The 27,637-nt window shown below is 39.6% G+C and overlaps 1 protein-coding gene across 1 annotated transcript in view; it reads left to right on the forward strand.

Annotated features, from left to right (window-relative positions):
* The window catches only part of tnr (tenascin R (restrictin, janusin)), a 216,626-nt gene that overhangs the window by 149,395 nt on the left and 39,594 nt on the right, over positions 1-27,637 (forward strand). Inside the window, exons 14-25 of the mRNA XM_086071928.1 lie at positions 431-581; positions 4,075-4,253; positions 5,304-5,394; positions 5,711-5,793; positions 8,643-8,745; positions 9,077-9,166; positions 10,988-11,121; positions 11,199-11,328; positions 14,233-14,499; positions 17,424-17,543; positions 17,736-17,879; positions 26,061-26,180. Coding sequence (XP_085928054.1) covers positions 431-581; positions 4,075-4,253; positions 5,304-5,394; positions 5,711-5,793; positions 8,643-8,745; positions 9,077-9,166; positions 10,988-11,121; positions 11,199-11,328; positions 14,233-14,499; positions 17,424-17,543; positions 17,736-17,879; positions 26,061-26,180 — 1,612 coding nt within the window. The remainder of the gene's footprint in view (positions 1-430; positions 582-4,074; positions 4,254-5,303; positions 5,395-5,710; positions 5,794-8,642; positions 8,746-9,076; positions 9,167-10,987; positions 11,122-11,198; positions 11,329-14,232; positions 14,500-17,423; positions 17,544-17,735; positions 17,880-26,060; positions 26,181-27,637) is intronic.

The raw sequence follows: 27,637 nt of genomic DNA on the forward strand, positions 1-27,637 counted from the left end.
GTAAAAGCAAATACTGCTTTTATATGACTAACCCTCACACACACACGCACACGCACGCACACACAAACAGGTTTGTTTTTACTATCTTTGTGGGGCCATCTCATTGACATAATGCACTTCCCCTAACCCCAACCTTAAAAATTGATTGCCTACCCCTATTCCTTACCCTAACCTCAACCATCACCCAACCAAGTCTTGACCCTCAAAAAAAAGTCTAAACTTGTGGGGCCCAGCTAAATGGCCCCACATGGACGGATGGGCCCCACAACTCTGTGAAAATCCCGAAATGTTGGCCCCACTATGTAACAAAAACAAAGACCACACACACGCACGCACGCATGCACACAAAATCTACGTGTTGGCTTTGTATGCCGGACAATCCAATGTTGGCGTCCTATCACATCTTTGTTCTTTGTTTTCTATTTCCCAGGACAATGACGGCGGGATGACCGCCCAACTGCCCAGCACGATCACATCCTTTGTACAAACCGGCCTGAGACCAGGCGAGGAGTACACAGTGAACCTGGTGGCGCTCAGAGACCAAGGTCGCAGTCAGCCCTTCACCGCTACCGTCACCACACGTACGTACTGAATCTGACGCACGGCATAAGTAGAACCTATTGACTGATTCAACCCATGTCAAATATATATTCGAGATCGAGTCCAGGCTTCGGCCTTCCTGGGTGGAGTTTGTAAGTTCTCCCCGTGCTTGCGTGGGTTTTCTCCGGGCACTCCGGTCTCCTCCCACATTCCAAAGACATGCATATCAGGTTAATTGAACTTGTCTTGAACTAATTGAAGTTGTCCATAGGTGTGATTGTGAGTGTGGATGGTTGTGTGTCTCGGTGTGCTCTGCGATTGGTTGGCAACCAGTTCAGGGTGTACCCCACCTACTGCCCGAAGCCAGCTGGGATAGGCTCCAGCACCCCCGCGACCCTTGTGAGGACAAGCGGTTAAGAAAATGGATCAAATTGATGGATGGATGCGTGGACGGACGGATGGACTCATGGATAGACTCATGGCCAGATGGACTGATGGATGGATGGAAGAACTGATAGATGGATGGATGGACGGACTGATGTCTAGATAGATAGATTAATGGATGGATGGAGGGGCTGACGGACGGACTGACAGATGGACGGATGAATTGATGGATGGATGGATGGATGGATGGATGGATGGTCAGATTAATGAATGGATAGATGGACTGATGGCTGGATGGGCTGATAAAGCGGATGGATGAATGAACGGATGGATAGATGCATGGACGGATGAACTGACGGATGGATGCATGGATGGACAGACGGATGGATGGCCGGATTAATGGATGGATGGACGTATTGACAGATGGTCGGATGAATTGATGGATGGATGGTCAGATTAATGAATGGATAGATGGACTGATGGCTGGATGGGCTGATAAAGCGGATGGATGAATGAACGGATGGATAGATGCATGGACGGATGAACTGATGGATGGATGGAGAGATGGACGGCTGGATGGACACGGATTAATGGATGGATGGACGGACACACTGACAGATGGTCAGATGAATGAATGGATGGATGGACTCATGGATGGATGCATGTATGGATGGTTGGGTAGGCTGGATGGACTGATAGATGGACGGATGAATGTATGGATGGACTGATAGCTGGATGGGCTAATAAAATGGATGGATGAATTTGTGGATGGATGGATGAACGGATGGATGGATGCACGGATGGATGGATGGACTGATGAACTGATGGATGGACAGATGGACAAATGGATGGAGTGACGGCTGGATGAACACGGATTAATGGATGGATGTACGGACGTGCTGACAGATGGTCAGATGAATGAATGGATGGAGGCATGGATAGATGGTTGGCTAGGCGTATGTCTGGATGGACTGCTGGATGGATGGATGGATGGATGGACGGACAGACGTGCCCTGTGACAAACCATTTGCGACCAGTCCAGGGCGTCCAGTCCCTGCCTCTCGCTCAAAGTCACCTGAGATCAGCCCCGGCGACCTCATCCAATTGCTTCCTTTTTACAGGCCTACAATAACTGTGGTACAAACAACCTACTTGTAAAACAGTTGATACTTTTTTTAAATAAGTCACAAATCACATTCAGTGCCAGCAGAGGTAGTATCATATTAATATTAAATATCACACATACACACACATACACGTCCATACTGATAAGCTGCCTCTGTCTCCATGATGTATCACCTTTACTCCTCATCCAGCTGGCTTCATGAACGCATCTCTAATAGATTCAATTCAAAAGTTGTTCATCAAATTTCAGACTCTCCTGTCTGCAGTCCAAACACCATCAATTTCCTGTCAAGACTTTGTTCAAGTTATGAGCTGTAATTAAGTATTAAGTTTCATAATGCATCCCTCTTGCTCATTAATATGTCACGGCAGCCCGCCAGAAGACACCTGATTGGTTAACGTAAGAGGGTTAAGACAAATCTGAAGGCACTCGGTTATTTATGAGAAAGATATATTCTTCCTTGGAGACGAGGAAGCGTGATGAGGTGTCCGGGGGAAAAACCAGAGGGAGACGCTTCTCGGCTGTTGTCTTCCTGAGGCTCTTTTTCTAGGACGAGGCCCAAGGGCCCAATTGCGATTACATCAAGGAAGTAGGTGGACTACAACATGTCAAACTTGAGTCTATGCCTTTTATTTTCCACCCAGAAAGCTCAAATAAATACTTTTAAGCAGAGCGTGGGTCCCTTTTTGCACATTGTGGCAAACATGTCATTTACTTGATTCCCCCCTGCGGACGGAATGTTACTCTCAAATTGGCACCTTGGAATAGATTTGCTACATTTCTTGAACGTCAAATCAGTCTTTGTAAAGTAAGTGCACTTGCGGAAGCCAAGCCCAAAAATTTAATTACAGTAATATACTCTATGCAGCACCATTAGTCTAAACGCAGTATTCTGATTAATATTGCGTTAGTGGAATATGAGTTAAGCAGCAAAATCCAGCCATTTGTATCCATTTCAGGGGACGGCCATTTTGCCACTTGCTGTTGACTGAAAATAACATCATAGTTGCTCAGGGCTCAGGTTAACAACCAATCACGGCTCAGCTTCAGAAAACAGGTGAGCTGTGATTGGTTGTTGATTGTTTTTTTTCTCTTTTTCTTTTTACTGTATGTGCGTGAGTATGTGCGTGTGTGTGTGTGCTTATGTGCGTGCGTGTGAGTGTGCTCTCATTAATTCACCTAAAACCTATTAAAAAGAGTTGTGAAGTTGTCAGGAGACCCGAGGAAGGATCAAAGAAAAGAAAGAAAAGTGAAATCCAGCACTGACCAGACAACACCTACTACCCACCCGGTTACCAACCAGAATCTTTCACCAACCCCAGAACATCTAAATTCCAACAAATTAGGGAGACATCAAGAGACCAAAGGAGAGACTTAGGAAAGGAAAGAAGGATAGATGAAGCAGAGTGAGATCCACAGACATCAGCCTCCACCGATTCAACGACCAGAGGAAGAAGCAGATTGTGTTTGATTTTCGATAGATGCTGGTGTGGTGGATCTGGCATGCATGAAAACCTCCACCAAAGAGGGGAGCCGTCGACCCCGGCCAGGACATAGCAAGCACAACCCCTCAGGGCCCCCCAGGCCGAGGCAGCGCCAAGGCACAACCGGCGGGCCCCGCAGGGGCCACCGGCTGGAGAGCAGAGCCAGGAGCGCCCCCAACAGGGCCTACAGGCACCCCACCGGCCCACAGCCCCCGCTCCCCCCACACCCGCCACCCACCACAACCCAGCCCCCGCCGCCCCCAGGCCCCAAAAAACCCCAGACGATCCACAGCACCCCCCCCCCCCCTGGTTCCTAGACATGTCTCGACGTAACTCCACAAAATCAATATTAATCAGAATACCGTGTTTAGAATGTTGGGGCTACATAAAGCGTAGTATTGTGTTTTTTATTTTTTATTTTATTGACTCCCCTTTAAGACCTTTTCACTAATCAGCCCAATTACCGCAAATAACACACTAAGTTGTTGGTAAAATGTCACCAAATACCAGCTGTTTCAATAAGTCGACTTTGTTTTGCAGTGATCGACGGCCCCGCTCAACTTGTCGTGCGCGATGTGTCCGACACGGTCGCGTTCCTGGAGTGGACGCCGCCAAAAGCCAAGATTGATCAGATCGTCTTGCGTTACGGCCTTGTGGGCGGCGAGGGCCCGCGCACCACCTTTCGCCTCCAGCCCACGCTCAGCCAATACACCTTGCAGGTGAGTGCGAGGGATGCTTTTCATTGACCTGCTCGTGCAAGGGTCTGCAATCTGCGGCTCTGGAGCCACAAGTGGCACTTTAGTCCCTGTGGCTCCCAGTGGATCTCGAAAAAAAAAAGTGATTTTCATTTATTATTTATTTATTATTATTTATTTACTCTTTTTTTTTTTTACATAAAACATTATTTTAATGAATTAATGATTTAGATTATTCATGATTTAGATTTTTTTTAAATATTCAAAAAATGCCAAAAGTTGTAAGAAAAAGAGAAATGAAAGGGAGATTAAAAAGTCTTTAAAAATGTCCAAAAAGTGAACATAAAATGTCCATGAAATTTAAAAAAAAATGTCAGAGAATTTAATAAAAAAGGCAGAAAAGAAAATGTTCAAAAACAAAAGAAGGCAGAAAATTACCACAAAATATCTTGAAATTTTATTTTGGGGAAAAAAAGGCATAAAAGAAGACATTTAAAATGTCCAGAAGAAGAAGAAATCCCCCAAATTAAAAAGTAAATAAATAAATAAATAAAAAATAGCCATAAAATGTCCCCTCAAAAAGGGGGAAAGAAAATGAAGATTACATTTGCCCAAATTTACTGAAATTTGACACAAAGGCAGAAAAGTCTAAACATTTATAAAACGAAGTCTGAAAAATTACCCCCAAAAAACGGAAGATGAAAGGTAGAAGAAAATGAATCTTACGTATTGGATGCTGCATATTTTTGTGTTATGGTGCAGCTCTAATTAACTCTTGGGCCCTCAGTCAGTACATTAGACTAACACTAACACACTGTTTCCTTCATCACAATGTTCAAATGTTTTGTGACGCCTGACAGATTTTTTTTTATTGATTTGCCCTAAAATGGCTCTTTTGACAATAAAGATTGCTGACCCCTGTGCTATAGCAACAGTGGGTAAAGTATTTTTCTTTCAATGTTTTCCTCATCTGCAAATGCAAAACCCTTCTTTCTGTTTGCAAAAATGAAACGTAGCCCTGGATTAACTACAAATGTTCGCCCGCCCTTGATTTCTGCCTACTTTGTTGTGAAGGTCCTCCGCCCCGGTTCCCGTTATGAGGTGTCTGTGAGCGGCGTGAGGAACGGGAACACCAGCGGGTCCATTTCCATTGAATTTACAACCGGTGAGAGCTGACAGCAAGCAGATGTGGTAATCATGCTGCATGCTATCCTGAGCCCGCTTCCGGGAATAGAACTGTTGATGACATATGGCCCGATGTACCGCGCTGCTCAAGGTCATTTGGCAGAGTGCCATAAAGTTTGCTCACCGGATATTACGCCGTGTTTAACTGTTTCATGCGTGTACCTAGCAACGATTGTAGCGTACTGCGCGCGTTTGTGGCGGTGATTACACACGCTGATGATGTCTGTTTGTTCACCCCCACCCCTGAGAAACGGTCTCAGTGTCCTCAACGTTGTCAGCTTTATCGTTCTTCTCAGAGATCGACGCCCCCAAGAACCTGCGTCTCCTCTCCAAGACCTCCACCAGCCTGGAGTTGGAATGGGACAACAGTGAGGCGCAGGTGAGCTCGCTGATTTGAACCCGCTGCTGGGGGTCCTCGGTTTATGATGTTTCCGGCGTATGACATTTTGAGGTTACTCTGGATATAAAATGTCGAAACATCCACTCAAGCTCATTCTTGGTTTCCCTGGATTATAACAAAATCTCCCAAATACATGTGAGAAATTGTTCTGACTCCTATTTTACTTGATTTTAAATGTGATTGGTTGAAGTGGTGGAGGTCAACCCCATTTTTTTTTTTTTTTTTTTTTTTTACAATAATATGTTCTATGCAGCCTCACTAGTCTAAATACGGTTATTGTGTTAAGGAAATATCCATTAGGCAACAAAATCCAGCCGTTTTTATCCATCTCAGAAAGCGGCCATTTTGCTCAGGTCTCAGGTAACAACCAATCACAACTGAGCTTCAGAAAACAGGTGAACTGTGATTGGCCGTTGCCTGAACCCTGAGCAACTGTGATGTCATCTTAAATCGACAGTAAGTGGCAAAATGGCCGCCACCTGAGATGGATAAAAATGGCTGGATTTTGCTTCATAACTCACATTCCACTTATGTAATATTAATCAGAATGTCATGTTTAGACTAGTGAGGTCACATGTAACATATTATTGTCAAGAAATGTTTAAAGATGACTTGAATTCATCCCAGTTATAAGAGGGTGTGCACACTTATGCAAACACATTATTTCAGTTATTTAATTTGTTGTTTTTTGCTTTCTCAGAAAAAAGGAACCATTTGAGTTTATGTTGATGGTACACACAGTTTTGAAATAATTTATCTTGAAGTAATTTTCTTATTTCACAAAAACATGGCATTTGAACAGAGATGTTTCTATCCACTGTGCCTGTTTTTATTTTTATTTTATTTTATTGTTTCATATTTATGGCCTGGAAGTGTGGCCCCCCCCCCCCCCACCCACCAAAAAAAAATATTTACTGTAATTAACATTTAAATTAGTGCAATGATTCCCAACCACTGCGCAGTGAGAGATCATCAAGTGCGCCGCAGGAAATGATCCAATTTCACTTAATTGATCTGAAAATTATTTATCACGTTGTCCCTCCCTGTTGAACTTTACTGTAAAAGTGACGCATAAAACAAAAAAGAGAATTGAACATTGTACATTTAAACACCTTGATGTTCAACCAAACCATCCAATGTTGACAAACTAAAGACACTTCGCTTAATGATAACGTCTAATACGAAAAACATAGACGGGTTAACAGAAATTAGCATGTATGTTAAGGCAAAAATTTGTAACCTGCGAACGACTGCTACCCGCCCCAATCAGTGACCCCCCCTGTACAGTATGTACTCAAATGTAAAGACATAAAACATTGACTCATTTTTTGGTGAATATTACAATAATCAACACAATTCTCACAATTGATGATCCAAAGTGTTTCACTCTAATCTTGAAGAAGCCCCCGTGCTCTTTAGCAGCAATGGGTCCGGGGGGAACCGCTCGAGATAAACACCCATTCACAGTCTCAACGGCGGCTTCCGTCATTAACTGTCTAATGATTCTGCCGAGTGCAAACAAAAAGCAAAAAACCCAAGCAAAAATAAAAACATATGGTGGTGCAATAAAATCTCTACGCAATCCACTGGAAACAAATTTCCCATAGGAAGTAATGCCCATAAAACTGATTGCCGTCATTAAATCTGTATTAACTGTTTGGAGAAATTTTCAAGTAATCTATTATCATTCTTAGCGCTCACGTGGAAAAAATGTTAATCAATCTTAACCGTAATAACAAATGTCTAAGCTGGCATGCTAAAGTGATTTGTGTTACAAATAGTCATGGGCTTTGATGATTTACCGTGGTTTTAAAAAGTCAAGGTTTCAAAAAAATGCTAAAATGGGCTGTCACCGGTAATGAGCTGGGGAGACTTTAAATATACAATTTTATTGGCTCCTTGCAGAGTTGAGTAAATGAGTCACTTTGTTGAAGTTCAATAGGGGCAGTAATTAACTCATTCACTCCCAGACATTTTCACTCCCGGCTGTTTTACTGGATTTTGACAGATTTTGCAAGGCCCACAGAATATTGTGTTCTATTGCTATAAAAACATGGAACCTGCCAAAAGAACGATTAGAGTCTCTTCTTTCATCAGGCAATTCTATCTCTTTCCGTTTTGCAGCAATTAGCATTAGAATATAGCTAAGTTTCAACATTATTAACAAATCTATTTAAAACAGTGGGGAAAAGAGCTTTTTGCAACATGGCCCTGGTTGATCTCGTATACTCTGCGGCCACCTGCTGGCCGTTTTTGTAATAACTACCTTTGCTTCAACCGTTCTCTTCAGTTCAGAGGCTGCATCAAAGCCTTCTGGATGGTCTAGCTTTTTTTTTTTTTTTTACGTATAAATACATCTTTGGGAGCATGGTAATAATTAAAATTTAACGTATTTATATGGTTTTGGGAGCAAATGAGTTAATGTGCATTCTCTTATTTATTTATTTATTTCAATGGTGCCAGCAGGTACTAGTCAGCCCCAAGGACAACCTGAGTAGCCCATGGGTCTGTACTAAAAAATAAATCAGTAGTAATGGGACACTGGGACTTACTCTGAATTAAAACAGAAGAATGTTAACATTTAGTAATTTATTTAAGCTTAACATTCACTAATTTTTTTACTGTACCAAATATGTATTTTGTAAAAAATAATAATAATAAATGTGTTCAATGTGTGTAAAAGGTTCCATGGTATTTGCTACGCTGCAATTCAATCACTTTGTATACGTGTGTTTTTAACTGTGGGATCTGAGTCTTCCATTTTGAGCTGTAAATAAACACTGAAAGTGATGAATAGTTTTAATATACTTAGTTATGTGCACGTGCAGGTGGAAGCCTACCAAGTGGTGTACAGCACGCTGGCAGGTGATCAATACGAAAAAGTCATTGTACCAAGAAATGAGGGCGCAACCACAAAGACCACTCTCACCGGTAAGTGTGGAGAAATTGTCATCAACAAGCCCGAGGGTCCTTTGCACAACTGTCGCTTTTTTGGCATTATCCAAGCTCATCGAGTGTGGGCTGAGGGGAAATGTTCTACATGCCAGGGTGGTCGCCGCTGCTTGGCTGGCTACTACTGATTGTTTTTGTCCAGAAACTTGTTGTCTTGGGGGCATATTGGAAGCAAGAAAATTGGAATTGTATGTTATTTTGTGCAATCAATGCTTTGATATCTTCTCAAAAAACGAATCACTCTCTCGCTCTCTTTTTGCTCACAACTTTTCACTCTTTACGTTTCCCTTATCTTCCCTTATCGTTTCAGACCTGCTGCCTGGCACAGAGTACGGGATCGGCATTTCCGCCATGAGAGGCAGCAACCAGAGCACATCGGCCACTATGAACGCCAGAACGGGTGGGTGACTTTGTCTCGAAAAATGCTAAGATCCAATTTGTGATTTCACACAATGCTGGTAGACTGCATGAGATTTTAATATCATGTAAATTTGACTACCTTGGCTTTTATAAAGGAACCTGGTCAAACTGAAAATATACTACATTCAGGGTCTCCGCGCGTCATTAAGCAAATTAAGAAACATTAAATATGATGTCGAGAGGCATTAAAAATTAAATACAATTTTTGCTCTTGCTTTATTTTACGTACAACATTGTGCAAAAGAGTCACTATAACACATTTTAAGAATAATAAATGTGATACTGTGAAATATATATTTGTGGGGAGATTAATCATTACTTGCCATTAACAAAAGGTCATGGAGTCCACAAGTTGCTTCATGTTCCAAATACCAATTGCTCTGAATTTGAAAAGAAAAATTTACTTTTCCTGTCACCAACATCCAACATGAAACACTAATGCCACATAGTGGCAGAAGATTGCCTCAACACAAATCTATGATTAACTGTTACTTCATGAATTGCTTATTGTGAAATTTTTGTATCAGTAAACAAAAACAAAAAAAAACACATTTGTATTTGGTAACTATACTGTATTTGTCCACTTTTATGTTCATTAACAAGAGTATGAAAAACTTGAAAAAGGTATTTTATTGTACATTTGAATAGATATAACATGCGATTAATTTACTCATTGTGAGTTAAAAATGGAAATCATGTGATTAATTACGATTAAAACATTTCATCGACTGACAGCCCTAATATATGTATATATAACAGTACATGCAGCGCAACGTTGGCATCGAACTCTTAATGTGCATTAAAAATTGCATTCAAAAGCATTCAATTAGATTTGATGATACCTGCAGAAACCCTGACAATGAAATTATTGCAGAGGATAAAATGCTAAATATTTGATTTTGTTGTCCATGTTAAAGTCTGCCAAATTGATTGACTGCACCTTAGAGTACAAAACCATGAGTAGAGTGTTTGTATTGATGCCGATTTATTAAAATACTTTGTCAAGACAGTAAGTGCACCATCCAGCATATTTTCATGTCAAGAAAAGAATGATCGGGCCGCAATGTTGACGCACGCAACCGCGGCTGCGGCTCCTTTTCATCACATTTGTGTTCCCGTGCATTGGAAAGACGTCTTGCTCGGAATGCTTTATGGGCATCGGAGGATGTGAAGGTGCAGAAGACCGGCAACAGTAGCCTTTATGCGATCCCAGGATAAACAGGTCATTTTTCTCACAGAAAAATCGACATTTTTTTTTTAATGGTTTGTTTTTTTAATTACTGGGGGGGAAAAGACCTGCACTGAAAGCTCAACATAAATTTAGATGAAGACCTAATTGCAGACCTTTGTTTAAAACAACTGAAACTTGGATGCTTTCTCATTCTACAGCCAATGGTGATTTCAAATTGCATTTAGTAGTTGCGCCAGTATTTAGACATGCCAGGCATGATGTTTAGACCGACTTTCTGCTACCAAATTTTCACTTTGACAGCCCCCCCCCCCGCCCCCAAATCAAGATATCAAAATCATGAAAATCAAAATATGCCAGGCAAGTGTATGCGGAAAAAGAGCCCCTTTGATACTCTTAAACCGATCTGTTATAAGGTATGCTAACGAGTTCATGTATGCGGTTTTGCGCAATTTTAGGCAGACATTTTTCCCCCTCAACATAGACAATGCCTTTCTTGTCAATGACCACCCTTACATTTCTGTCCATACATCTCCAATGCTGCTTTTCAGTTTCAGGGTTACACAAACTCACAAACTGTCTTTCAAGTCTTTGCTTCTCCATTGTTTGCAGGTCTGGACGTGCCCATGGATCTTACTGTGACGGCATCTACAGACAACACCATCACGCTGGTGTGGGGCATGGTCCAAGGTCCCATTGACTTCTACAAGGTCACCTTTACGTCCTCCTCGGGCGTGACTACTGAGGTGTGAATGCTTCTCAAATAGTACTCAATGATATACCGTGCTATTGTCATTGGACTCAAGTTTCCTTTGTCTTCCAGCTGACCGTGCCAAGAGATGAAACCACCACCACTTTGTCAGACTTGGAGCCGGGGACTGAATACACCATCACAGTGGCAGCCAAGAGGGGGAGACAGCAAAGCAACGTGGCTTCCATAGATGCCTTTACAGGTAGAAGTGAAGTCTAGTCTGGACCCTACTGTTTTTTAAAAATGTGATAGACTCCATATATATCGAAGAAAAAATTGACAACTTAGTGTTCTAAGTGTTCAGCACACCGAATACGTGACGACATCTCCACTAAAAATGTATGCGTAGGCATGGGAATCGAAAAGGTTAAGTAATTCAATTCCTAACGTATGAAAAATGTATTTTGTAAAATAATGTATTTTATTTGCATTTAGTGCCTCCTTAAAACACATTTATTAGCAAAACTGAGAATCAACGGCCGCCACGTCCCAAAAAGTGCTACTTGCTGCACCAGCTAGCTAGCAACGAGCTTCGGCTGGCTACTGCCGTGGCTAAGCACGTTGCGGCGTCGCTCTGAAGTCAGTAATCATAAGCTGTATTAATAAGCTACATTTCTAACAAGTAGCGTTCTCACAAAGGGAAAAGCCATGCTAATAGCTAATCTAATAGCTAAAAGTAATTCAATTCCTAATGTACGTAAAATTTGCATTTTGCGCCTCATTAAAAGACGTTGAATAGCAAAACTGAGAAGCAACCGCCGAGAAGCTTCGCTGGGGCTTGCGTCACTCACGTCAACCGTCGTGGGTAGTCGCAGGTTAACGCACAACTCGGTGCTACTTATGCTGCGCCAGCTAGCTAGCTAGTAATGAGCTTTGCCTCGCTACTGCTGTGGCTAAACACGTTGTAGAGTTGCTCCAAAGTCAATAACCATAAGCTACTTTTCTAACAAGTAGCGTTCTCACAAAGGGAAAAGCCATGCTAATGGCTAAGCTAATAGCTAAAAGTAATGCAATTCCTAACATACAAAAAATTTGCATATTGCGCCTCATTAAAAGACATTGAATAGCAAAGCTGCAAATCAACCGCCGAGATAAAAAAGCTTCGCTGGGGCTTGCGTCATTCACGTCACCCATCGCGGGTAGTCTGAGGTTGAGCTACAACTCAGCTAGCTAGCAACGAGCTTCGGCTGGCTATTGCTGTAGCTAAACATGTTGCGGAGTCACTCATAAGCACACACACACACACACACACACACACACACATAAGCTACATTAATAAGCTACATTTTTGACGAGTAGCGTTCTCGCGAAGGGAAAAGCCATGCTAATTGCTAAGCTAACCTAAGATTGACACAGCTAGCGTGTTTAACATTGGAATTAAGTACTTTGTAAGTTGGTACATTTTCACAGACGTCTGGTTGGAATCGCATTAAGCCGTGCGAGTCCAACTAAGCAAAGCAAAATAGTGTTTGGACTTGTAGAGAAATTTAGTTTTCTTAACAGAACCGGAACCAGGAATTAATTACGGTACGCTAATGCATCATATGTCAGCCAGCAGGAGTGGCCTATGAGGTTAAAAGTATATTAATATAATATCAAATATTTATATTATCACTATCAGTAATGTTATGTGATTGTTTCCGCAACAGAGTCCTGACTTTTGATATGGACTTTTTTTTTTTCTACATCAATTTAGCTTTGCTTGTAGACAAGAAAAAAGTTTGCTGCTTTACTGTTATGTGAATTTAAGTTTAACTGTTTAAGAGGACCCTTGCTTTAGAAGTTTCAGTCAGTTGACTTTTTTAAAAATGCTTTTAGATTATTTCATTAACATTAATTAATTAATTTTTCAGTTGTAATTTGTTTTTATTTCATTTTTAATAAAGTAAAATGACCTTGGTGTGTACCCCTATTAAGTTTGTCTCTCTAAACATGCATTTGGGATTCTTTAAAAAAAAAAAAACTTAAATATTAATATATGTGTGGATGAAAAGATCCCGCGAAGTCCAGTGGTGAATTTAATGACCATAAGGTGAGTCATACTGTACTTAAAAATAAATGCAGGTCCATTACAAGGAGAGTTTAAAGAAGCTATTAGAAGATCTAAAAGAAAGCAGCCTGCTAATGAGCAGGATTCACAAGGCCCTTATTTGCAATGAGGTCTTTTCATCTTAGTATATGCAATTATGCATGTGTTGGCTTCTCCACTCACACGTCGTCATCTTCTCGCCTTGGCGTTCAGTCCATCATTGAACCTTCACTCTGCTGTATTTTTTTGGTCCCATCTACACCAGAAGTGTGATTATTTTCTACTTCAACTGATGCGCTCGAGCTCCTTGTCCCATCCTCTCATCACCCGCATCTTGATCTCTTCATTCTTCACAATAGCAGTTGTCACCGTAATGGCCACCATCGTCATCATCATCATCATCATCATCATCATCATCGTCGTTGCGGTCGTCATCACCGTGATGTGTGACTTCATCATTTCCCGTCGTCTGCTCTAACCGTCGGGCATTGCGAGAGATGACAGGACGATAAGATGGGAGATCAGGAGGATGAAAAAAAAGTTAATTGGATGTCATCTTTTCATGCACTTCACTAGTAACATCTAATTATCTGCGCCCAGGGGAACTCATCTTGAAGGAAAACATTGGGATTTTCTCTTGAACTGCACCTTCAAAAGCTTGATTTTTAAGTTTGATCAAGCGCTAAAGATGATATACGCTTACTGGAAGCAGCAGTCTAAACTCCCCCAAATCCATCTTAGGTTTTGCTTCATGTTCATTCACTTCATCATTAAGCTGTCGAAGTCATACGTTTTTGACAGCAACATCTGCTCCCATCATCGCTTTTTCCCATTTTCTTTCCGCGATCACAACTTCATCTTGATGCCACATAATCCAATTAGCCTCTCGTCTCGCTGAGCGATTAAATCATCACGTCCGCGCGACTCTCCGGTCTGCCTGATCAAGATCGCACCCGAGGCTAATTTCGCCTGCCGCCTGCATCCATCCATCACCAAGCGTGGCTTCTCCATTTCCATCCTTATTTCTTTCTGCGGACCCGGAGACTCTCCCGTGACATTTAATCCATATTCCTCCAGGGATCAGGCCCGTTTCCCACCTCTACTTGTCCGAGGTGACTTCCGACTCAGTGCTGGTGGCGTGGAGCTCGCCGGCGCCGCCCGCTGACGTCTTCATCCTCAGCTACAGCTCGGCGGACGGCACCGACACGTCGAAGGTGACCCTGGACGGCTCCAAGACGAGGTCGCTGGTGCAAGGGCTGCTTCCCTCCACTCAGTATACCGTCAGCCTAATCACAATACAGGGCGACGCTACCTCTGAGCCGATTATGGCGTCCCTCACGACAGGTGAGCCGCCCGATTGGATGGAAAAGTCTCGGGCAGAAGGGGACGCTTGACACTTCTGTTCGCTTTTAGCAAGCCTCACTCACATTCATATAGCATAGATATAAAACATAAGTTCATTTATGAAAAAATTCAGGTAAGAAGCAACATCCAGTAAGTCCAGGTATCTGTGGCTGAAAAGTGAAGCGTGGAGAGTCTCTGTTCCCCAAAATGGAGCCATCAGCCTCTCAAATATCCGCACTCTTTCCTTTATTTCTCGCCTGTCTCACCAACGTCTTGGTACTGATTAATGTGAAGGGCTACCAGTTTGAAACACACTTATGAAATAACACATTTGCTGAAATTACCTTTAATAATGGCACTGACTTAATCGGCTCATATTATAGCTGTTAAAAATGTTTAAAAATTGGCACACAAAAAAATCTGCCGTTTTTTGAATTATTATTATTTTTATTTTTATTTTACACATTAACACATTAAAATGTAAGACAAACATAACATTGTTCCACACCCCCCAAAAAATAAGAAAAAAACTGGCCAATTTTTTCTGTTTTTCCTCTAGTCAAAAATTGGCACAAAAAAAATTATTATTAAAAAATATTTTTGATCTTCTTTTTTTTTTACACATTAAAACGTAAGACAAACATAATAGTGTTCCACACCTATAAAAGGAATGGGCAAAAAAAAAATGTTGCCGTTTGTAATCTCTGTTAAACAAATCCTACAGGACAGCAAAACTCTTCTTCCTTTCTATACTGTATCAAGTAGTTACAGGTGTATTCACCTGTGATTTTTAACATTATTCAGTTGTGCTGGTCTTCGACTTTTCGTACAAACGTAGACGCATCCACAAAGCAAAGCAAATGAAATGTGAATGACTGCAGACATTTTAGTCCGAGCTTTTCTTTTTTTTTTGCATTCTGCACTTTTCCTGTCTTTAAGGGAAACTTCATTAAATATTAAACAACACACACCACCATGCAAGTTTCACCTTTACCAAAGAAAACACAATTAGTAAGATAACCATATCCGCCCGAATGGGTGCAACTTTTATAAAGAAGCTGCTGTTTTCCAGCCAAGTGGGAATTAAATGATTTCAAAGCCAGGAATCATAAATGAGCCCTTCTTCTCATGAATACAAAAGTCATTATTCTTTTCATTTGAAGTGCTGCCCGTGCGACTGCTTTCCTCTTGCAAAAAATGGAAGTGTTTTAATCTCCTCCGCATTACCCCCAATAACTAAGTAACTGCCCTCAGATGAATTATTTGCTCACATTGTCTCCGCTGTAACCTTTTCCGCAAGTCGCTCGATAGTCTCCGGAGACACGGGTAAACAAATTGTCAGCAGGGGGGGGGGAAGAAATCTCCTTTGGGTTAGAAGTGTACACTCTCTGTAATGTTGATTATGTTTCGACTGGCAGGAGCGTGGATCGGGCCTTGAATATCTTCTCCGCCAATTGACACGTTTGTTTATGTGTGCCATATATGCAAATTTTTGTCAGATAATGATCACCATTCAAACTTTTCTTTTAAATGTAATTTATGAATTTAATTATGAACATCAAAACACACAGCAGCAACACATGCAAATCATTTCATGTTTTCTTTCAAATGGAACCCAGGGGTAGCAGATACAATTCAAACAGCAGGGGCCCCAAGATTGAACCCTGTGGGGAACGCCGGTGGGTAGGGCTGGGTTTAAAAAAATAGAATAATCGATTTTAATCTATTTTTCTTTTCAATTATATTAATTCATAAAACCATGAATCGATTGTTTTATTTTTAACAACATTTTCCCATAAATTCATAAGAAAATTTTATTTAAAATGATAATTTTTTGTATTTTACTGTTTTCTTGAAATTTACTGTTCACATAAATTTAAAAGTATTTTCTTACATTTATGAAAGACCAGACTTATTGCACTTTAAGACAATTCAGAATCTTTTTAATTTTTATTTACAATCATTGAATTACATTATGAAAATATTTTCATCTCATCCATGCTGATGTCAATGTTTGTGTGACACTTGTGACCATAACACGTGTTACTTTCATTAATAAACTAAACCATTTGATCAGTTACTGCCTCCGCAGAATTTTATTTGGAATTGAATGTTTGTGGAGTTTTTATCTGTCCTTGATATTTAGGAAGAATTGATGTTTCATAATTAATCAATAACAAATTGAAGTGAAGTGAATCGAATCGGGAAAAATTTTAATCACATCGAACTGAACTCTTGAGAATCGAAATTGAATCGATTGAAGAAATTTGAATCGATACCCAGTCCTAGTGCGGGACTCAGATCAACCAAGGCTAAGTTCTGTCAGCCAAATACTGTAGGATCAAAACCACTCAAAAGCACTACGACTAATGCCCACCTGGTGCTGAAAACGAGCCAACAGAAAATTGTGGCCCTCCGTATCAAACAAAATCGAGAGATTAATCAATTATTGTATACTGTAAAAACCCATAAAATTAATGAGGGATTTTTTTTTCTCCATCTAAATGAATGGAGGGTACTGCATGCCTAGGTGGCGCTAATGAGTGATATTTTTTTGTGCATTTTTCCATTGGATATCATTAGTTCCACTTTTCCATCTAAATGAATGGAGGGTGCTTTCAGATAACACTTTTCCATATAAATTTCAAATTTCAACAAAAATTCACGCCTCCCGTTTTTTTTTTAGTTTTCAACTACATTTAATACTTTGTAATTTTCACATGATTTATTTTATAAGCATTCAGATTAGCATTTAACTATTAGCATTCAGTTTAGCATTCAGTTAAGCATTCAGTTTAGCATTCAGCTATTAGCAGTCAGCTATTAGCATTCAGCTTTCAGCATTCCCATGCAATTTCTGCAGAAATTGTACTTAGTGTAGTCATTAGCTGTGTTTTTTAAGCAAACTCTGCATTCTACTGTAGGTATGGACCCGCCCAAGCAGATGACGGTGTCCACCGTGGCTGAGGACATCGTGACCATTTCGTGGATTAAACCGCTGGCGCCATTTGAATATTATAAGCTTTCCTACCAGTCAGCCAGAGGTATTTAATTTTCCATATTTTAAACTCTAATAGCATCATCTTTTGCCAATGAATCTTAATTATAGTCTTAAATTATAGCTATAAATCTTTTGAGTCCCCCCTTTCAGTGGTATTGAATAGTAGCCATATTTCAGATTGTACACGACAAGCTGGAAATGAAGACAAAGCTGAGCTTTCATGTGTTTCCCGCAGGGCGAGTGGACAGCGTTGTGATTGACAGCGACGTGACCAACTACACCTTGTCCAGTCTGTTCCCTGCTACCGAGTATGAGATCAGTCTCAACGCTGTCAGGGGGAGCCAGGAGAGCAAAATGGTCAGCGCCTCGGTTTTCACAGGTACGGGGAAAACATGGCATGAAATGATGTCATTATTTAGTGTCCTGCTGTCCTATTTATTCAGCAAATAGAGTTGCAGTGTAACAATCACAGTTATATTTACATTATAGGTAGTTTTTATTTCATTTTGAGTTTGTTTTTTTAATCAAGTGAATTTTAATTAATTTCCAGAGCGGGTTGATTGGTGTGGTTTTTTTTAATGTTTAGTTTTATTTTATTTTTTATTAGTTTTAGTATTAACTTTTGCGCCATACGTTTCATTATACATTCATTAAAAATTGATATTGCACATACTTGTCCAACTACTTTCTTTTTTTCGACATATACTCAACAAAAATATAAACACAACATGATTTTGCTCCCATTTTTTTGGGAGATGAACTCAAAGATGTCAAACTTTTCCCACATACACAATATCACAATTTCTCTCAAATATTGTTCAGGAACCAGTCTAAATATGTGACAGTGAGCACTTCTCCTTTGCCAAGATCATCCAGAAAATCAGTCAGTACGCAGGACATTTTGTAGAGTACATTTTACTCAAAAGAAAATTATATTTGGTCCCACTATAAACAGAGTAAAATTTACACTTGGAAGAGAGTAAAATGTTCAGAGTAAATTTTACTCAAAGTATTTTTTACTGTGTACGAGAGAATTGGCCTATCCCATGACAAAAACCTACACTCCAAAAACAGTGGGTCGAACATGGGTCAAAAATGGACCGATCCTCTACTTGGGTCTATTTGATCCAACTTTGAGTCAAGAAATGAATCTTTTAGTGTAAAACAACTCATAATTATTGGTCAGATTCTTTACTTGGGTCAAAAATTGGGTCAGTTTGTATAAAAGATGGCTCAAATTGACCCATAAAGTGGATCGCTCCATTTTGATCCATAATTGGCTTCCTTTTGACCAAACTGTTTTTAGAGTGTAGTAAAGTTTTTGTTTTGTTTTTCACTCAGAAATTCTAATTCCATTTTAGAAGGAAATTTTGTGAGAACATTTTATTAGTTTTTTTTTTTTTTTCAAAAAACAACAACTTTAAAAAAAAGTTACCGGTACACAAGGGTTGAGGAACGAGCTGACGAGCTTCAGCTTGGGAGACGGCCACTCTACCTGAGCTACTCCGAAAATTTGACTCTTCCAAGCATAAATTTTACTCTGTTTAGAGTGGGACCAAATACTTTTTAGATATAATGTACTCTACAAAATTTACTGTGTACTGACAAAACTGCACCTTTCATAGTGCCCTTTTATTATGGGCAGTCGAAGGCACACCTGTGCACTAATCATGGTGTCTAATCAGCATCTTGATATAACACGCCTGCGAGGTGGGATGGATTATCTCGGCAAAGGAGAGGTGCTCACTGTCACAGATTTAGACAATATTTGAGAGAAATTATGATATTGTGCATGTGGAAAAAGTTTTTGATCTTTGATAGTATGAAGGGATTTAATAAAGTTATCGCTGTATATATTTACCTAAAATAACCTTGGTAACAATACACAAGCATCAGACAAAATGAAAGTGTATTCTAGCATCTGGCATTGCGGCGAGAGAGGAAAATGGCGACCCACTGACCCAATAATTGGCAACCCATTCCGCAGTCCATCCCTCATCATTCTCTTTATCCTTTCGCCTCACGTCTACCCTCTTCAATCTTTACCCCTCCTTGCCCACGTTCCCGCTCTTTCGCTTCATCGCTTCTTTTTAAAAGTTTCTCCCCCATCTGCGAGCGGGAGGATTCACCTCTGATTATTTTTCCAATAGGAATCAAGCGGCACGGCTCACTTTCACATGAATGCACAGAAAAATATGGAAGACGCTTCTTCTCATTCAAAGAATTTTCTTCACATAAAAATTAACACACTCCCTGTGGTGTATGCAGAATCTGTCGTGTGGGTGCGTGTGAGCGTGCGTGCGTGTGTGAAGGGAGCTCAGCCGAGTGGAGCAGAAGGTGCGTTTGCATGTCAATGAGACGTGATTCGCCAGGTTCAAGGATTCATTGAAGCGGGGGTAAAATAAAGCTGAGAGACTCCTTTCTTTAGCTTTCTCTTGCTTTTGCCCACCTTGTAATCTTTGTCTCGTTTCGCACTCACACTTTCTCTATTATGAGAGCCTAACAATCCCAGTGTGCTTGTCAAGCAGAACCACCAGCGTTGTAATAGGCGGAAAAGAACATAGTCAAACGCCTCACAATACCCGACCAAGGGTGTCATTTCTTAACAATAGCACACTTGGGATTTCCCATAGTGGTCCAACAGTGGATGGGGACAATATGTGATGACTGTTTAATTATCAGAGGAGATGAGAAAAGCGAGGAGCCATATTTCATGTTGTCACCAAACACTTAATGCACTGGCATTTAGGAAAAAATTGTTTGGCTTGCGAGTAAATGGGCTCCGTGATGAGATGTTTAAGGACTAACAATGGCCTCATACGCAAAATGTCACGACCTTTAATAAATGATCTCGCCTCCCAACGCTGGAGTTGGAGTAAAGGCTGTTAAAGTCTGGCTAATTTATCAGCTTCCCGTAGAGCGCGTAGCTCGGTGTGGGATGGCTATCAGGTTCGAATCAACGGTGTTGTGAATCACGTTGCGCATGGAAGGGAGAAATGATAAATATATGAGGAAAGCAGTTTGTGGTTTATCAGCAACGCTTGGCTGGATGAATCAAAGTGCTTGAGTTGACAAAAGCTTCAATGATGAAAACTTCAATGTAGTTATGGCTGGGGATGTTCGATACCACTTTTTTTTAGACCGATACTCAAATATTCAGTACTCACCAATACCGATACCAAGTTCCGATACCATGAGTACTTATGATCCTTTTTTTTATTACATATGTATCCAAACTACTACTTAAAATTGAATGAAATTAATGGCAATTTTTTTTCTCCAATTTGCTCTTAAGTCATTTTGCAAAGATCACACAATAAAATGTTTTTTTTTTTTAATCAATAAATAAGATGAAACAAATAACGCAGTGGACAGAAAAAAGTCACAATCAAAATATGTGGTTGTACAACTTCTTTTTAACTCATTTGCTCCCAAAAATATGTTCTATTTCAAATATTTTAAGTGTCCCGAAGAGATATTTATAAGTTTTTTATTTTGTTTGTTTCTTATGCTAGAGCATACAGAAGGCCTGAATGCAGCCTCTCAACTGCAAAGGACAGTTGAAGAAATGGTAGTTATCACACAAACCGCCAGCAGGTGGCATCATAGCAAAAGAGATCAACCAGGGCCATGTTGAAAAAAAAGCTATTTTACTCACATTTCTAAATAGATTTGTGAATAATGATGAAACTAATGCTAATTGCAGCAAAACTGAAAGAGATAGAAATATACTTCTTCTTTTTTTGCCTGATGAAAGAAGAGACTCATCTTTATTTTGGTAGGTTCCATGTTTTTTTATAGCAATGGAACACAATATTCTGTGGACCTTGCAAAATCAATCAAAATCCAGTAAAACAGCCAAGAGCGAAGGGGGTTGCTTCAGTGAAAATGACGGAGTGAATGAGTTAGGGAATACAGTGAAATGCAAATAATTCAATTCAATACAATATGACTTCAAGTAATTTAGTAATATTTACCATGTTTAGAATTCCTCAAGCTGTTTAGTGTGTGATGTTTAATTATCTTATTTTGAAATCCATGCTTTTAATTTGGAAGGCTGCTCTGTATTTCCATTTCCTGTTTCACGTTCTCTGTTCATTACAAATATAATGTAGTATGTATAAGAGCTATAATTAGTATCTCTGTGGGCTGTAAACGGCACTGTTCTATTTTTAGCACCACAGCTGACAACGTTAACGAGGCAATTAAGCGGGCAGCAAACGTAAACGAGGCAATTAAACACAGCAAAGTTACGTGAGCTACAAACCTATGTGTATATAACATACAATGAACCACAGATATAGGGGATATTACTCACAACAAGAGTACTTATTCTCAGTAACACACGCCGAAATGGCGCTGCCGGAATTAATGACGTGTTACCTCATAAGGAGTCACACAGGAAACGAACGAGACGGAACTAAACTTTCGTTCCCCCCAGTCTTTCTGACAGTTCCTGACCGAAAAATGGCCACAAGAGCAGGGACCGATATCTGTATCGATACCCGCCGCGAGTACCGATACCATGAAATGCGGTCTGGTATCGGCCCCATACCGATACCTGGTATCGGTACTTGCCCATCCCTAGTTATGGGTTTTACTTAATGCTGTATCAGCTTGAAATCATATTCCGATTGCTGCAGTTATTCTCAGCTCTTCACTAAGGCGCAGTAATATTAGTGGTTCTCAGGGGTCTGCAACCTGCGACTCTGAAGCCACATGTGGCCCTTTTCTTTCCCGCTCCTGTGGCTCCCTGTGGATCTAAAAAAAAAAAATTGCAGAAATTAGTAACATTTTTTTAACATATTTTTTTAAGTGAAATATTCATTAAATAAATTAATGATATAGATTTTTTTTTTAATTACTACATTATTACTACTTTTTTTTAATGAGTCAACATTTTTAAATTGTCAGAAAATGAGAGACAAAAGGTAAATGAAAAAGTTTTTTAAATGACCATTATATGTCCAAAAACAAAAGAAAGGCAGAAATTTACCATAAAATTTCTTTGGAATTGGCAAATTCATTTTTAAAAGGCAGAAAAGAAAATTTTCAAAATGTAACTATAAAATGTTGGGGTGGGGGGAAATAATCCCGAAAATTACTATTACTGACATGACTACTAAATGTCCACAAAATTGCCCAGTCCGAAAATTTATTTAAGAAAAAGCAGGAAAGAATCCATAAAATGTCAAAAAACTAAAGAAGAAATCCTGAAAATTACCATAAAGTGTCCACAAAATTGCCAAAAATGTCATAAAATTGATAGCAAAAAAGAAAAAAAAATACTCAAAATGTCAAAAAAGGAAGAAGAGAGGCAGAAAATTACCATATGTCCTTAAAATTGCCAAAAATGTAAAATTTTTAAATGAAGGCAGAAAAGTCTAAAAATGTGTGAAAAACAAAGTCAGAAAAATTACAGAAATTATAAAAATGAAAAAAATCCAAAAACAGAAAGCAAAAGGTAGAAAAAAAATGAATCTTACATATTGGATGCTGCATATTTTTGTGTTATGGTGCATCTCTGAATAGCTGTTGGGCCCTCAGTACATTAGACTAACACTAACACACTGTAGTATTTCCTTCATCACAATCTTCAAATGTTTTGCGGCTCCAGACAGATTTATTATTATTATTTTTTTTTGCCCATTTCTTGTGTTTGTCTTTTGGTCTGATCATTTTAATTACATTTTGTAGAGTCTTAAAAATTGACTTTCAATTTCTAATGTCAAACATCACATAAGCTTGCAGATTTGTCTTCAAAATGATACCAATAATTGTGACGTAACATTTTCATACCGTTTTATTAACAGTTGTCGGTGAAGCATTGCCGTTGAAATAGTAATGGCAGGTCACATGCAGGAAGGACTGTTGTGTCCCCTCGATCCGCTCGACATAATGGCCACAGGCATTGCACAAATTAGAATGACCTCCTGGTCAATCAGGACAGCTGGTGTGTTCCTGGCCTTATTAAAGCTTTTACTAAAGAATAATAGATGTGTTCAGTAGTGCTAAAACAGTGGAATTACAATTCAGTAATGTAAAAAAAGAGTTAGTGAGTGTCCATCTTTAAAACACCACTAAACGACTGATTAGAAAGAAAATTAATCTATTACCATAATACGTGATGTAATAAAATTTTTACTTGCACTTTATTCCAATGCAGCCCTCCAGATAGACTTTGCCTGACTTTGCACGGACGCCTGCTCTAGGAGTTTGGTATTTTCATCAGTGGTGTTGATTTGTCAAGAACAGATGCTGGTTTGAGAAACCATGAAATTGTTAAACGGAAAACTTTGCAACATAGTGAGACAACAATAATTGAACTGGATTTATTTCAAGTTATTTGTTTTGAATTTCCCGACATGGTAATCCACAAACATTTTCAAACAACACTTACTAAAGGCATGTTTCCATCAAGTCGGTTCTGTTGATGTTCTTGGCTTCTTGAAATATCCTGATCATGGTCGCATTTCCACTACGGCTGAATCAGCTGCTACGTAAACAGTGTGACATCATAGCGTACCGGTGAGACGGCTCGACTAATTAAATCCAATGAATTAGCACGACGCGGTACAGTGCGGTGTGCTGACAGGACTTGCAAACAAGAAACACAACATCCAATCAAAAGGCAGGAGGAGTGTGTCTCCGGCATACTGAAGCCGGTCACCACCAGCGGCATTCCATCAAGAGGCTACTCCAAATTTGAATCGAGTCGTAGTTTAAACAGACAGAAAAAGAAATAAATCAACTTTTTGGACTTTTGTAGAGGATCAGAATGATGCAACGTCCTGTGATTTCTCTCGATATTTGCTGCCGTCTCAAAGAATAACCCAAAAATTCCTTCATTTCCAATAAGTCCTAACTTTTTTTTGTGTGTGGGAATGCTGAAGCATTACACATATGTTATTGTGATTTTTTTTATTCTCCACACTTTTTTTGTCGTGTAACAACTCCCACATACGTGACACCGTTCAAAATTTCAACAAAAATTCACGCCTCCTGGGGTATATATCATATGAATTCACATGACTTACAGTATTGGCACAATTTGACTTTAAATATCACCTTTTCATTTTTAATTGGGCAGACGTTGGAATTTTTGTAAATCCCACTTTCCACGCCCACCAGTCTGATACTGCTCAGTGGCGCAGTTGGTAAAAAGTGCATTGTCCAGTAACCAAGAGAGGTCGCAGGTTTGAATCCAACATCCGACTGTACATTGCAAATATATCCATTAAAGTAAGTGTATACCAACTGACTATTATTTCAGTAAATGGATTATAATTTCACTGAATTTATTAAATGCATGTTTTAGCGTTCAACGTCAGATAACACTTTTCAAAATAAATACACCATCAGCCATGAATTTGAACAAGTCAAGTTAGCTCAGTGCTTTAGAGCAATTGCCTCCCACCACATTTTAGTACATTCGATGGTTCGACACCAACTGACTATCATATCAGGACATCATTTCACTGAAACGATTTAAGCACATGCGTTCAAATCTTTTCAGCATTCAAATCTTTTCAGCATTCCCACACAATTTCTGCAGAAATTGCACTTTGTCGAGTTTTACACTTTTTACTCTTCAATTGTACTAATAGCTACTGGCTAAAAAAAAACCTGTTATCTCGAACCTCTGTGACTTATCTTGTTGTTCCGTCCACTTTTCAAACACGCCGAAGCTCCGCTCAGCGATTCACGAGAGCAATCAGAAGATGGAGCATGGCGATTGGATTATCAAAGACCTTGATAAAAGAGAGAGTTGCCCGTTTTTGTTCTCCCCCCGCCCCCGCCCCCCACCCCCCCGCCCCCCACCCTTCGCTCTATGTATTCCCCATTGCCAATCTAATTGATTTAAGCGTCTGCATAATTTGCTTAAACCTTTTGGCAATTAAAGTAATGACTTGGTTCAGGTTTACTTATCTATCCGAGTGATAAGGACTCTCAGTCACCGCAGTATCGCGTCCAGAGAGACCGTTTTTTTTGTTTTTTAATTCTATTGAGGATAGGACAGTATTAATTATTTTCTACATTGTGGAGCACTCTTGTCTTCTGTGCTTGCCTGCCGTGTTCCATGCTGTGCCGAAACAACATGCCTTAGGGGGGGAAATTGGGGTCGAAACATTGAGGTTAAAGGTTTAATCAAATTTAAATTCAGTTGTTGGCATGTCCGGCCGTCTGAGAATGAAATTAGAAAGAGGGTTGAGCATAAGGTGAACGTCTGCTGCGCACTATTTCACTACTAATTTATTTTTGAGTATGATGCGGCCACCGTGGCGAAGTCTCATTATTAACCTGTATTAATGAAAAATGCATGGGAGTCGATAATTACCACTCAGCTGTGGATGTAAGAAGACCGCATTTAATCTCTGCACTCTATTTGGGAAATATCTTGATTACCCGAAGACATCAGGGCATGCTTACATGATGATGACTGTTGTTTATTTCTTAAAGTCATTCACCGCCATCAACGGCTATGGAAGTCTGCCGGTGAATGAGTGCGCGAACGCTGAAATGAACATTTTAACAGCGACCTTCATTGTTTCAATTCTAGCCATGGACATGCCGTCAGAGTTGACCGCACTCAACATCACTCCACGAGGAGCCCTGCTGAGGTGGAACCCCCCGATGTCCAACGTCGACAACTACGTGCTGACTCTCACACAAGACCAGGGTAAGTTGTTCTGATTTACTATTTGGAATCAACGGGAAGCTATCTGGACCCGGTTGTTCAATTCTCGGTTATTTTAACCACTGTTTAACCCCCTAAACGGCGGTTGAATTCTTAACCCGCCGTTAACTAAGCGGCCGTCAAATATGCGTTGTTCAAAACATGGTTAGTCACGCTGTGAGTTAACGGCACCGTCAAAGTTAACCGTGCATAATGCAAGTATATCCCACAATTCCTCTTTTTGTTTACTTTCGGGTCGGCGAAAGAAATGGATACTATCCAAACGACCAACCAAACAAGCGTTATTCAATCAATGGTTGAAGCAATTTTTGATTTTTTGTGAAATAATTTATTTTTATTTTATTTTATTATATAAAATAAAATATTATTTGTTTATACTGTGTGGAATTTCAGTGAATATTTTGTGTTATATTTTTGTATTTTTGCCAATATTTTTGTAGCATAGAATGTTTTTGTTTGATTTTGTTTGTCATATTTTTTTATTTTATGTTTTTTTTATTTTTTTTATCTTGGTTTTTTACTTTTTTACTAATAAAAATTCATTTATTATAGTTTTTTTTTGTTTTAATTTCTATTTATATATATTTTTTGTATTTCATTAGTGAATTATATATTTTTATTTTGGCATTTATTGGTCGTCCATGTTGTCGTATTTATGAATGAAATATGATTATATCCGCCACACACGTCTGCGCGGCTCAGAATCAGCCTTCCACCAAAATTGCGTTATAACACCGGCTCAATAAAGGTTGGGAAATACGACGGTGTATTAGGGCCACGTATAAATATATATTTTTTAGAGGGTGGGGGCAATATTCCGAGAGAAAAAAACTCGCAAATAAAGTGGCAAATTTGCGAGAAAAAAACTCCTAAATTTGCGAGTTTATAAAGTGGCAAACTTGCGAGTTTATTAAGTGGCAAATTTGCGAGGAAAAAAACTCAGAAACTTACGAGAAATACACTTAGGGTACTACACGGATGATTGTGACAATACTTTTCGGTCGGGTTTTCAAATAAGGAGATAGCAATGGCTTCAACCATATCATGTTAAGCATTCGCACTTTGAAGCGTCGGGTACGGCCAGCGACAAAGACGCCTCGCTTTTCTAAGGTCCACACTCTGAGAATCAAGCATTTAAGCTACTTTGTTTAAAATATAAATTGACTTGTACATTTATGTTTCCAGAATTATTATTTACACGTTCATACATTTTGGTATTTTCTTTGTACAAGTATCTAAGTTGATGTGTCGAATCTGCTGCTCTCCGTCATTCACTTGCATTTTACCTTAAGTATGCTAGCTTCTGATTGGTTAGTGTTAGTACACATCATAAGATTTAAACGTTTCTTCAGGTAGCGTCTCTGACCTCTGAGGGTGTTAGGGTGTTCCAAAGCACCGGAGCCCGAATCGAAAACGCTCTAGAAGCCGCGGACTTCTTT

The sequence above is a fragment of the Leptonotus elevatus genome, chromosome 1 (genome assembly GCF_054856555.1).
Source record: "Leptonotus elevatus isolate MCC_2025b chromosome 1, RoL_Lele_1.0, whole genome shotgun sequence".
Taxonomy (NCBI): domain Eukaryota; kingdom Metazoa; phylum Chordata; class Actinopteri; order Syngnathiformes; family Syngnathidae; genus Leptonotus; species Leptonotus elevatus.